Source organism: Toxorhynchites rutilus, chromosome 1, assembly GCF_029784135.1.
Source record: "Toxorhynchites rutilus septentrionalis strain SRP chromosome 1, ASM2978413v1, whole genome shotgun sequence".
Taxonomy (NCBI): domain Eukaryota; kingdom Metazoa; phylum Arthropoda; class Insecta; order Diptera; family Culicidae; genus Toxorhynchites; species Toxorhynchites rutilus.
In genome coordinates this window covers 113,156-125,496 of record NC_073744.1, presented here as the reverse complement: position 1 = coordinate 125,496, position 12,341 = coordinate 113,156, and the positions used below count along the sequence as shown (strand labels likewise).

The 12,341-nt window shown below is 35.5% G+C and overlaps 1 protein-coding gene across 1 annotated transcript in view; it reads left to right on the top strand.

The window, feature by feature from the left end:
- Positions 1 to 12,341, top strand: part of LOC129761167 (homeotic protein deformed-like) — an 82,552-nt gene that overhangs the window by 49,446 nt on the left and 20,765 nt on the right. Inside the window, exon 4 of the mRNA XM_055758881.1 lies at positions 11,461 to 11,959. Within this exon, the coding sequence (XP_055614856.1) occupies positions 11,461 to 11,959 (499 nt within the window). The remainder of the gene's footprint in view (positions 1 to 11,460; positions 11,960 to 12,341) is intronic.

Here is a 12,341-nt window from a genome sequence, read left to right as displayed (position 1 = left end):
TCCCTTCATAGATTCCACTCAAACATTCTGTAGCACAGGCTTTGCTTGAGAGAACCTTCTTAATTCGAAATCACATACATGAGGGAGGGGTCATGCCGGTTTCTAACATAATATATTCGGAAATATTATTTGGAATCTTCGAAATTAGCTGAGAAATTCACCCTCACTACATCTAAAGTGCACAGTGTGTTATAATTGTAATCTTTTTTCATAGACGAAAAAGTATATGTCGAAACAATATCAAATATCATTCAACCGCTAGTACACTTCAAATGTACATGTAAAATAAAGATTTCTAAACGGAATAGACGGCCATGGCATGAACAAAACGAAAAAATATATAACCATATTGAAAATAATATAATCGACTAGGTATTTAGAAAATTATCAAACAGTTTTCACATATTGTGTGCCGTTAATTTTTACACCGAGCTAATGTAAAATTTCGTTCTCCGTTAGAGTACCGACGGATTTCTCATGAGAGTACTTGTCGCCTCACATCGATCAATCAACAAACTGGCTCAACAAAATAGTCTTGATGTACTAAATCAACTGGAAAATTGGGATGCTCTTATGCTATACAACAAATATTTTGACATTAAAGTTCCTGAAACCGAAAGTCTCAGGAGAGCGATTTGCATTATGTTTAAAAATGCATTTAAAGTGAGGTTCTGTTGTCGACTGTAAGAACGGAATGATGGATTGGATTAATGTATAGCTACAAGATATACCAAAAACACCCACGCTACACAACAGTAGCTCAACTCGTATTTACGAATGATTATCATCAGTGGAATTAATACCACAAAGCAACTGAATGAAACACTTCTGCGTTACATGGGCAATTCATTCAGTGCTTCATCGCCAGACTGGATTATCTTGGTGTCATTGCCTCACGTTTTCTGGAACAGGTTTGATTGTAGGTGACATAACTTTTCAATAAAGTTGAAATTCGGGTAGCAGTAGGAATTTTAAACTGTGTTATTTTAATTCAGATACTGATATTTAACACTGTCTTACATCTTATCGCCGAAGAGAAAAATATAAAATTAATAATACCCAGTCAGAGGACGCGTAGTATGGTCGAGAATGAGTGATGATGTGACAACAATTTTTAACGTTTTATATTTATTAGGTGGTCTGTACACTCAACTGTCGCTATGTTATCTGACAGTTTCAGAGGGAGTACAAAACGAGTTTTGATGACAGCAAGTTCAGCATTTATAAGAGAATTTAACAGCCGTCTGCTGGGCAGACGGGTGACTGAAAACATAAATAGTCATATTGTCATGACTTTCATCGAAGGCGTGATGATCAATCTCTTACAGTATATTGGCACAATTTATTATAGAATAGTATCATACTATAAATATTCCATGAATTGAAAAAAAAATCTCCGTATGCAGTTCTACATAACATACTGTTTAGCTTTTTTTTTTTTACAACTTTAAACAAGCGGAGCATGGCAGTAGCTATTCAAAAAAAAAAATATAATTACATAATAACTGGCCTGGCACCACCTGAAAATGTAATTTCCTGTTGTCTTTCTTTTCGCATATTTATCCCTTGGCTACAAGAAGTGTTAACATATATGAGACTTTAATGATGTTGTAGAAGGAGATCACATTTATCTTATCCCATTCACGCATCTCATCGTTCATTCCGTACTGATACTCAAAGTGGAGGTGAGCGTTTATATACTGAGCATAAATGCATTTGAAATCCATTGTTTATTTTCTTATGAAAATTAAAATGTACTAAAATTGTCGTTTATATATTTTTTTGTTTTGAACAATTCATAAAAATGCATGCTCATAAAATAATTATGAATTATGAATATCTTCTTCTTAAATCCCTTATCAGCCTAATATTATTTGCATCATATTTATTAAAACATAGTTGAGAATGCTATGCCAAATTACACGCCTTGGATGTATTCCGATTGGCAAGCTTGAGAATACGCATGTAGCAGCGCAAATCGGAAGAAATCTCTTTCATGAAAAATTCATCGGTGAACCCCGGCACTTGGCATGAAAGGTGTGACACCACTGTGCCAGGGAAGCCACGAATTATGGATATATCATGTAACCAGGTGTGCAAGTTGAAACTGTCCGGTTTTTTCGATGAAGTAAGCACATTATTTTCAGGAGGAGCTCAAAATATTTTAAATCGGAGTAATCTTCGCTTGATTCCACACATTTTGTCCGTCTCTTAGGAAAATTTTGAATTTCATTCAATGAAACGTTTTGACGTGGGACATCGTCTAACCGGAATATATGAGGGGTACATGAACATGTAGGAAAAAATTAAAGATTTCGAATTCTTATAACTCGAACATTTCTTAACAGATCGGCGGCGGCGGAGGCATCGAAACAAATTTTCTCCTTTAGTTTTCTGCCGAAGAACACAACTCTCAACGCTGAAACATACCTAACGCCACTTTTAACCCGAGAATAATAATTGAAATCACGAAAATTTAATGATCGATTGGAAAAAAATTACAAATTAGTCATTCAGGATTTATCAGTCATCCAGCTAGCAACCGAACGGCAGCAAGGCTTTTTCAATTATATTTCTCAAGGCCGAGTTGTTTATTTTCTCTTAAATTGGTAATTTTCCAAGCTAGAGGCCAATAAGCTGCGAAAATTTAGAGCCTCTATAATTCATAACAACATCATTACACCAATAAATTCAAATACAATATGAAATTCACAAAAGCTCCTCAGGCAAAAAAGAAAAGAAAATAGATTTTTAGAATGCATCGGAATTTCTAAAATAACTTTTCTATGTTTTAGTGGCCCTGAAAAGGACCGATGGGTTTGCATTGTTTTGTAGACGCAGCTGAATATGGTTGATTCATAATTCATTCGTTATCTCGCGAGAACAATACACGCACTCAGAAAAATATACGTAACACACTCGGTATGCACCGCGACATTTTTCTCGTACCACATACAGTGCGACTCCAGGTAATTATATATTTGTCCTCCACTATCGATATCTAATAGATAACACACAACAATTCGTGCAATCTCCACAGTATCCGACCGACGACGTACGTCGTGAGGTGGTCCAGATATTGTGCTCATATTTAGAGAATTTTCACTGACAACCAACAACATCGACAACTTTTGACTAAAATAGACTTTTAAGCAGACGAAAACCATTCAAAGATGCATTTTTCGACACCTTCATATTTAACAAGTGCTGCTCTGCAAGTGCATGTCCCATTGAAGCAAAAATGTGATAATCTTACCAGGCCAGGTCAGGGGAATACAGCGTATGCAATAACGTATCTCAGTGAAATTTTTTTTGCATTCTTCACGTCCGTTAACGTACGTTGTCATGCTGTAATATCACTTTGCCGTGTCTTCGGGCCTTGTCGATAGCGATCTGTATTCAGCGTTTTAGCCGGCTTGAGGAGCCTTGAACACCCAACATTCCTGGTCCCACAACACACAGAGCATTTTCTTTTTGCCGGAACTATTTGCCTTTGTAATGGACGGGTTGTTTTCACCAACTGAAAGCCATGATTTTAGCGTTAAGGTTCTCGAAATATTGTTATAACAATTTAACGATGTGTTTCCGCACCGCACTTTTCTTCAAATTGAAAAACTTAAGTACCGGAAATGCTCATTATTCGAGACGAAACTTGATATTTTTAATACACTAACATATTTTTGAAGTTAAATGTCAAATGAAAATTATATACACACATACACACATTATGTCAAATATATACCGGGAATTTATGTTTTCAAAGAAAATGCTTTATTTATCATCTAAATTTATATTAACTCCTTCAAAATAGGCTCCTTCTGAAGCAATAGACTTTTCCAATGAACAATCCAGTCAGATTTCTCTGCTTTACTCAGAATACGAAATATTGTTCTTTTGTATTCTGTGTCTCAACAAAGGAGATCCTGTGATCGAATAGACATCCCGTGAAACAAATATCTGGATTCAATTCCCGTTAAAAAGATGCAACTTTTTTTTTGCTCGGCGATTTTTAATGACGTTGTCCATTCGGAATTCTTCCCGGAGGAACCAAACGGTTAATAAAGAGTATCATCTTGGTGCTATGAGGCGTTTGAGAGAGAAAATTCGTCGCAAACGGCCAAACTTGGGGAAGGATATCACTTGGATTTTACACCAGAATAATGTACTAGCTCATCGATCGTTCACTGTGAACGAATTGTTGACCAAAAATGGCGAATGTGATTGAACAAGCACCTTCTCACCAGATATGGCCCAGGTTGACTTATTCATATTTCCTGAGACCATGAAAACTATGAAAAACAAATACAATTAATAATTATGAAAACAAAATCCAATTTTTTGCAAGTGTAATATTAAAAAAAAAATATTTTTTAATTATAATAAATTATTGCTTTTAATTTGATATAGCGATCATCGAAATCATCGAAACTCATTTTTTGAGAAAATAGGGTAAAGTTGATTTTTTGAACCGCCCTAAAATAGAAATGTCTACAGGTCTATTGTTTTTGCCAAAAAGAACAAAATTACCAGCTTTCACGAAAATCTGAGAACCACTATATCGGTTTGCCATGGAATAACTGTATAAGGATGGGAAGAAATAAATCCATTATTTTGTATAGCATCTATCAAACAATTTCAAATTGTGCTCGTCGTAAAGGTCACAGTTCACACTAAAAAAAATTGCTGTTTCTCGTTTATTCCATTCCATTGTGAGTTACAGAGTGTTGACAATGGAAGTCAACAAAGAAAAAAACCGGCATATTTTACAGTTTTTCTGTGGACTGGACCGTTTGAAGCTAGCGATTAACCAAAAACGGCCGGAATTGGTCAACAAAAGAGGTGTTGTGTTCCATCATGACAACGCATGGCCACACATGTCTGTAATGACTCGCCAGAAACTCCGAGAGCATGGTTGAGAAGTCATCCACCATATAGTCCGGATCTGGCACTAAATGATTACCTCCTTTATATAGTATTGCAAAATTTCCGGGTCTCGAAACCCCTCTTTTTCCTCTTTCGATCTCAGGAAAGGCGCTCACTTTCGAATTTTCAGTAGTGTCACATGGAAGGTGCCATAACGCGGACAACTTGATTGTATGGTGATCTTTTTCCTGCTCCCTTCATTCTAGCGTTTTAGTACTTCTTTAAGTTTTCGGTTGAAAAGGAAAAAAATGATTTTGACTTGTATGGAAATTCAGTTGAATGTTCATTTAGCTCGCAAACGATACCGAAACTAGGCAATTTTGATTGCTCACCAAAACAAGCTATATAAATTGAATCCACAATCCACATCCTTTAGTACACGGAATACTTTTATTAGAAAAAAAAATCGAGTTGATCCTGATCCGACCTCCAAAAGTTGGCCATTCTCTTCCGTTGCATACCATCGATAGCTCGCACAAAATTGTTCCATGAGGCGGCGCGTACTACCTGCAGAACGCATTTGATTGTACTGTTAGATGCTTCTTATTAACTTATTATTATTATTATTTATTATGTCCGCTACCGGTGGCGTCATTGTGTTGAAGCATGCATTTGAAGGTGACCGTGCGCCTTTGTTTTCTTTATGTTGGCGTTTACGTTGACGTCGACCTATGCATAGTTTGCACGTTTTTTGCCTGAAAATTCCCGATCGTATTATGTGATTTCATGCCATTTCCGGTTTTTGGGGCCGTTTTCCATGAACTGGAAAACGCCATCTTCAGTCCCAATTTGGCATCGGAATACGATATTCGATTTCTGTCAGTACTCATATCGTGGGTATTTAATTGTCATTTTTGGTCATTTAGAGCCATTATCAGTCAACCGGAAGTCAAAACAAGATTTTATTCGACTTCCGCTTGTCAGTTACTAGGAGTGTGAGTTGAATTTTCAAATCTAGACAAATGGATGTGCACAGAGTCCAGTCTGTCAAAATGTGCACCGAGAATATTATTTACTCTGAAGTTGTTAAAGGCCTTAGCGTCTTAATGGACAGTAGCCAAAACTGGATAGCTTCGACTACTTTTTTTTTCTCTTTTATAGTGACTTTCAACACATTTCGGCTGGTTCGTCACTTTTTACTTCCATTTTTGAAAGAATGTCGGGAGTGAGAATTGAACTCGTGATCTCTGCGTGAGAGGTATGGATGTTACCACTACGCCAGATCGCCTCCACTAGCTTCGACTAATGTAGACTAATGTAGTCAAAAAGTGTACTATTCGATGCAGACCTTGGTGGCACTAAAATTTTTCACCTCAACATATCTCATTGAAACTTGTTCGATCTCTGATTATTCTGCTATTGAGTATAGAGATATGTTTTACGCCAAAACAATGAACGAATATTTTCGAAAATTGCAATTGGCTTTCAATCCTGTTACTAAGTTTGTCTATGGACTTCATCGATTTGACCATATCCATAATTTCCTAGATTAATATTCAACAGCAGCTACAGCGAATATTTAGATCTTTGAACTTGCTTAATGATCTATAAAATTCTAATAAATGCTACAAAATACTTGGAGAACTTTTTGGTTGTGGCATCACGGTTGGTTGTGGTACGAATATTTTCGAAAATTGCAATTGGCTTTCAATCCTGTTACTAAGTTTGTCTATGGACTTCATCGATTTGACCATATCCATAATTTCCTAGATTAATATTCAACAGCAGCTACAGCGAATATTTAGATCTTTGAACTTGCTTAATGATCTATAAAATTCTAATAAATGCTACAAAATACTTGGAGAACTTTTTGGTTGTGGCATCACTTCCACGAAATCATAACCCATTACTTCCAAGATGCGAAACAAACATTTTAAGTGTTTCCTTCGAATTGAGAAAAAAAAATTATCAACAATTAACTCAACAACTTCGTTTTCTAGATTCAAAAGAGGGTGTCCAGTGCAATTTTATAATTAACTTTACTAAAAAGAATAGTAGTAATACATACTTTGAGAACCATTAGCAGGTTACTTATATTATGATTGGTACATGAATAGATAAAAATACTTTTGCGGCATTCGCTACTTTTTTTTCATTTGAAGAAAAAAGCGGTCGAAGCACATCGTTAGTTTGTTACAACATTATTTCGAGAACCCTAAGCGCAAAAAATCATGATTTTCATCTGGTGCCACTGCAAATCGAGATCTATCCAGCCGAAAAACGAAGTTTTTGTGTGTGGAGGATCCAGAAAAACTAAAACTGGGAGAAACGGTGAATACAGATCTCTGTCGACAAGAAATTATAAATTCAAACTTTACATTGACGAAAAAACGGAATATACCCGGAGAAACGGTGAAATGATATTACAGTATGACAACGCACCGCGCACGCCGCTCAAGCCGTGATTCATGACCATGGGGGATCGGTTTAGGACCACCATTCTTAACGTGTCTAAAAAGGACTTCAAATGCCGCCTCTTTTTCCGTTCTTTACACTCATAAACCACACCGACCAGTAGAAAACACAGTTAAGGATTTACTATACATTTCAATGCCGAAACCCAGAAATTTCTTTAGATTAAATGGCCGTTGTAATTTAGGGGATCTAGAGCCACCTTTTTTTTCATATCCTTCGTGTTGACAGATACAATATTCAGTTAACTGTACATTCACATATACTGAAGATTCGAGTACTATAGTTTTGTATGCTTAACCACATTATCCGGTTTTGGATCCCCGTAATCGAATAATCATCTAGAACAATATGAAATACTACTAGTGCAACGATTCACCGTTCTATTTGATATATTATATTTGCACCTATTCAGTAGTGTACTGTATTTGTAGTTACTGATACAGTAAACTTATTTTGTCTTAGATCTGAACAACATTTAAATCACAGGGATACCGAACACCGTTTGAGTTCACAATATGCATCTTGGTATAGTCAAACACCGATTGGGGAGTGGCCTTTTAAGTACAATTTGTTGACGAAGATTCGCAATACTATTCACATCAACATGCGTCCAATCAATACATACACGGTTGTGTGGAGGAACTCATTCACCTAAAAGTGTGGTTCATTATGCTCAAGTGTAATATAATGCAAAATATTCTTGGTCCTCTAAAAATAGACAATAAGTCAGAAAAATAGTCAAATTATAGAATTTCAAATTATTTTACTCCACCAGTATAATTTTCCAGGGCACCACTGACCCGCTCAGCTTCATACCGAGGCTAGATAACGTGCTCTCAATCACTCAATCACAATGCACTAACAGATAAAAAATCATTTGTCTGAAATATTTTCCATTCATCGATCGGTTTTTTAACAAGACCCCTTAGCCATGCTCCTGTCCATATAAGGTACACCGGTGCTAGTTGAAACGATTTTTATGAAGTTCAACTAAAAGTTATCTTAAAAAATCACTAAATCACTAAACTAAAAACTGTTTGCAGCATACACAAAATAATGAGAGCTTACTTTCGATAAAAAATAAAGTTCCCACTGAGTGTTCCGAAAAATATAAATTTAGAAAAAAATAGTTTTCATATGCATTGTTTCAATTTGTCTCGTAGAGCGGAGTAAGTTGAAACGCGGAACTATCATGAATTTAATGTGCGGTTTCGCTTCTCGAATTATCTACAACTGGTTTATAAATTGAAGGAATTACATATAAACATTTGGAAAAAGAGTTTTGGTACAAGTGGGATTGGGAGGAGTAGTCTGATACACGAATTGATATGCGAAACAATAACATCAAGATTACTATTTTAGACGCTTATATGACAAAGTAGAGCCACTCAAAACGATCAGGTTTATGGGATCATTGAAATATTACGTAACGCACTCATAAAGAGAGGAGGGGATGCCTTGTGGAAACATGTTTAGAAATAAATCAAAATAAGTTTAAACATTTTTATGCAAACCATTTGATGCAATTTATGTTGCGTAATATTTAAACGTCCCGTAGTTGCAAAATTAACAAATTTGACTTGTCTCAAGTCTGTGTATTTATGAATTGATGAACATACTGAGGAACGAAACATTAATGATTTTTTGTATTTTGAATTTATAATCATTAATTCATACAACAATCACCGACAAATAACATTCGGCTCCTGCAGAAAAGTGTAAAAAAAGTCGATTCTCACAGCCCGAGAGTTGAAACAAACATAGGGTGAATTCAATTGCTCAGAGCTATACGGAAAAAGATTTTTCAGTTTAGTTATCAATAATATTTTTGGAAAAAAACAGTGTTTTCGGATCGATTGAGTCAGTGCCCAAAAATGGTTGTTTTGATTTCACGACCGAGGAAAAGTAAACAAAGGCGTTTGAAATTAATTAAGGTATTCTTATATTCTGGTGGGTTGAAAATTAATTTTTACTGAAAAAATATATCACGTCAATCCATCACTCCTAGTAAAAGTTATGGCTTCCGTTTTAACTTACCCCGTGTTTCAACTTCCCCCGGTGTTCCTTACATCCTTTAGTAGAATAATCAAAATGTTTGAGCGAGAAAAATCTCATTGTCGCTTAACATTAGTAAGGAAAATTGAACAAGTTAAAGAACCGCTCGTGCATTATGACCAGGTTTTTCCCGAAGACTGATTTTGTAGAAAAACAAAAGCCGTTGATATTGGTGACACGACACAAAATGCAATGCACATCTGGTGCAAACTGTGAACACTTTGAAGATATTAGGTGTCATTTATGCAAATTGTATTCGTTAAATGATAACAATTTAGTTTAATGCTTCAGCGTAGCTACATCCAAGGATGCAAAATTTCGAAAGAACATGCTGAAATCGAAAAGCAAAAATTATGGAACAATACGGTTGTATTAATAAATTTTAACACAACGCGTAAAGTTATTCAACAATGCACAAAGACTTTGAACACATGCGTAACTTATTATGAAAATTCAAAATTCAAATAACATCCACACCTCTCACGCTAAAGATCACGAGTTCGATTCTCACTCCCAACATTCTACCAAAATTGGAAGTAAAAGTGATGAACCAGCCACAAGAGTTGAAAGACACTATAATATAGAAAAAAAAATCAAAGCAAATTTTTAGAGCTCAAGGAGTATCAGAAAAAAGGCCCCGTTGCACCGAAAAAACTGGCCTGCTCACTTATGTTAATTTACTGAATTGCGTTTGTATCAAAAAACACTTGGTTGAGATAGGTACACGCGAAAATCTTAAAATGTGTCTTTTGCGCGAAAGCGTTAAAATGTGTCTTTTGACACATTTGGTAGGAACAGTGTTACATAATGAAATATGAAAAAATGAATGCATGTTAATGTTTATAATAATAGGAAAAAGTGTAGAAGAATATCCGGTAGACTATCTGCAGCGTTAATCGTCATTCATCGTCATCAACTCGAGCTGAAGTTCATTGTTATCAATGATGATACAAAAATACAGTATTATACATCATATTTATACTTTTCTGTAGATAATAATTAGCAATCGAATTCATATCTAGGGAACGAATGTACGCGAAAAGTGAATTATCATTTTTCTTTATTGAGCGCTTCCACCCTGTTGAGATTATAAGTCATGTCTCCGCATTGCTGATAGGTTTTCCAAATGTTTGAACAGCAAGAAAGCTCACTCTAACTTTTTTCCAGATATTCATGGTCGTGACCCTATTCTGTCTTTCATTGATTTTGCCGAATGGCTACTAGTTATAAAAAATTAAAAGCAAAAAAAGAACTGATATCACATTTAAAAAATCGTATCCCAAACACTATTATTTGTATGTAGAAATCACAAAAAGACGACACGACACGATTATGTTTTAATTATTGATAACAATATTTCATACATTTATTAGAGCTACATTACAATAAGTATGCCGTTATTGGAGCATTACTTTGCCGATTAATCGGGTGTTGTTGGTGCAATACTTTTCCATCAAATCCAAAAGAAAGATCTCCATTGTATCTGGCATCACTGATTCGCCTCTGCCTCGAATTCAGTATTTCCTCATGATGTGTATGTGTGTTGAATACAACATGGATCTCTTTTCATTCGGTGCACGTAAATCAGGAGGAAACAGAATAACAACATTGAGAGGCGGAGTCAAGTTTTTACTGGAAATTGTTCCATTTGGAGTTCACGTTCGCTGTTCTACACGGAGGAAAGAGATAAATACATATAATTCTCTCCTTCCCTTTCTACGGAACAACAAATCAACATCGTTCTTGTTTACTACAATTCGTCAACTGCATAACAAAAGAGTTTGTCGATCGATGCGGACGTTCGTATGAGAGTAATGACGGAATATAGATTTTCATTTAGCGAAATTTAGATACCAACGGCAATCAATTAAAACTGGATATTAACGGAGTGCTTCGACGTAGTGTTTTATCGCGAAATTATTTGCCCCATAATTCTATTCAAATATAGAAAGCAGAGTTAAGTGCCATTCGACGTATGTAGTGGTTCAAAAAGTGTTGTTGGGACCTTAAATCCCTAGTGAGTGCATTTCAAAAATCGTGCTGAGTCTTAATCGGTGAAAATAAAAAATGAGTTCTTTTCTGATGGGATATCCACATCATCTTCAATCAATGGGTATCAATATAGAACCAAAATTTCCATCAAGTGATGATTACAGTTTCCATAATGGATATAACAATGTTAATGGTATTACACAGAACGGAAATGAGTACTTACAGCATGCACAAAGTGAAATACTGCATCATAATAATAGTGCTAGTAATGGGAATAACTACAATAGTTATGCTCATGGTATGGGTGGACATTATTATCACCACCATCATCACCATCATCATAATGGATACGCTTCCCCGGTTCAAATGCATCCATCAGCTCCAATTTCGGCGCCTGTTCAATCATCAACGCCAACAAACAATTCAACCACCAATCAAAATAATGGATACGTGTCAAATTCTACGTATTATTCCGGATTCTATAGTACCAACGGACATCAACCTCTAATGGATGTTCCATTGCAATGTACGGGAGATGAAATCAGCAACACCGTTATAGGGTTACAAGAATTAGGTAATGTTGCCAAACTAAATTTAATTTAATAGTGTTATGCTCTAAGACCTAAGGCAGTGGGTTTCAAATGGTGCTCCGCGAAGCATTCAAGTGCCCCGCGTACTTGATGAAATCATGGACCCACTTTGAAAAAATTACTGACTTTTTTTTCTTTTAGTGTTCATTTTTCCACATTCTGAAGATTCTTTGATAAAAATAACACGGAGCAACATTTTGTTTTCATTAAATTGAAAAAGTACTCCGCTGAAAAAAATTTCTGAAAACCCCTGTTTTAAGATACTTCTGCAATATAATGCGAGACGCGGATAGAAATCATATACCGAAAATGAACAAAATCATTAAATTTGTACTCGATATTTATAAATTCACGAAGCTGGTGAAC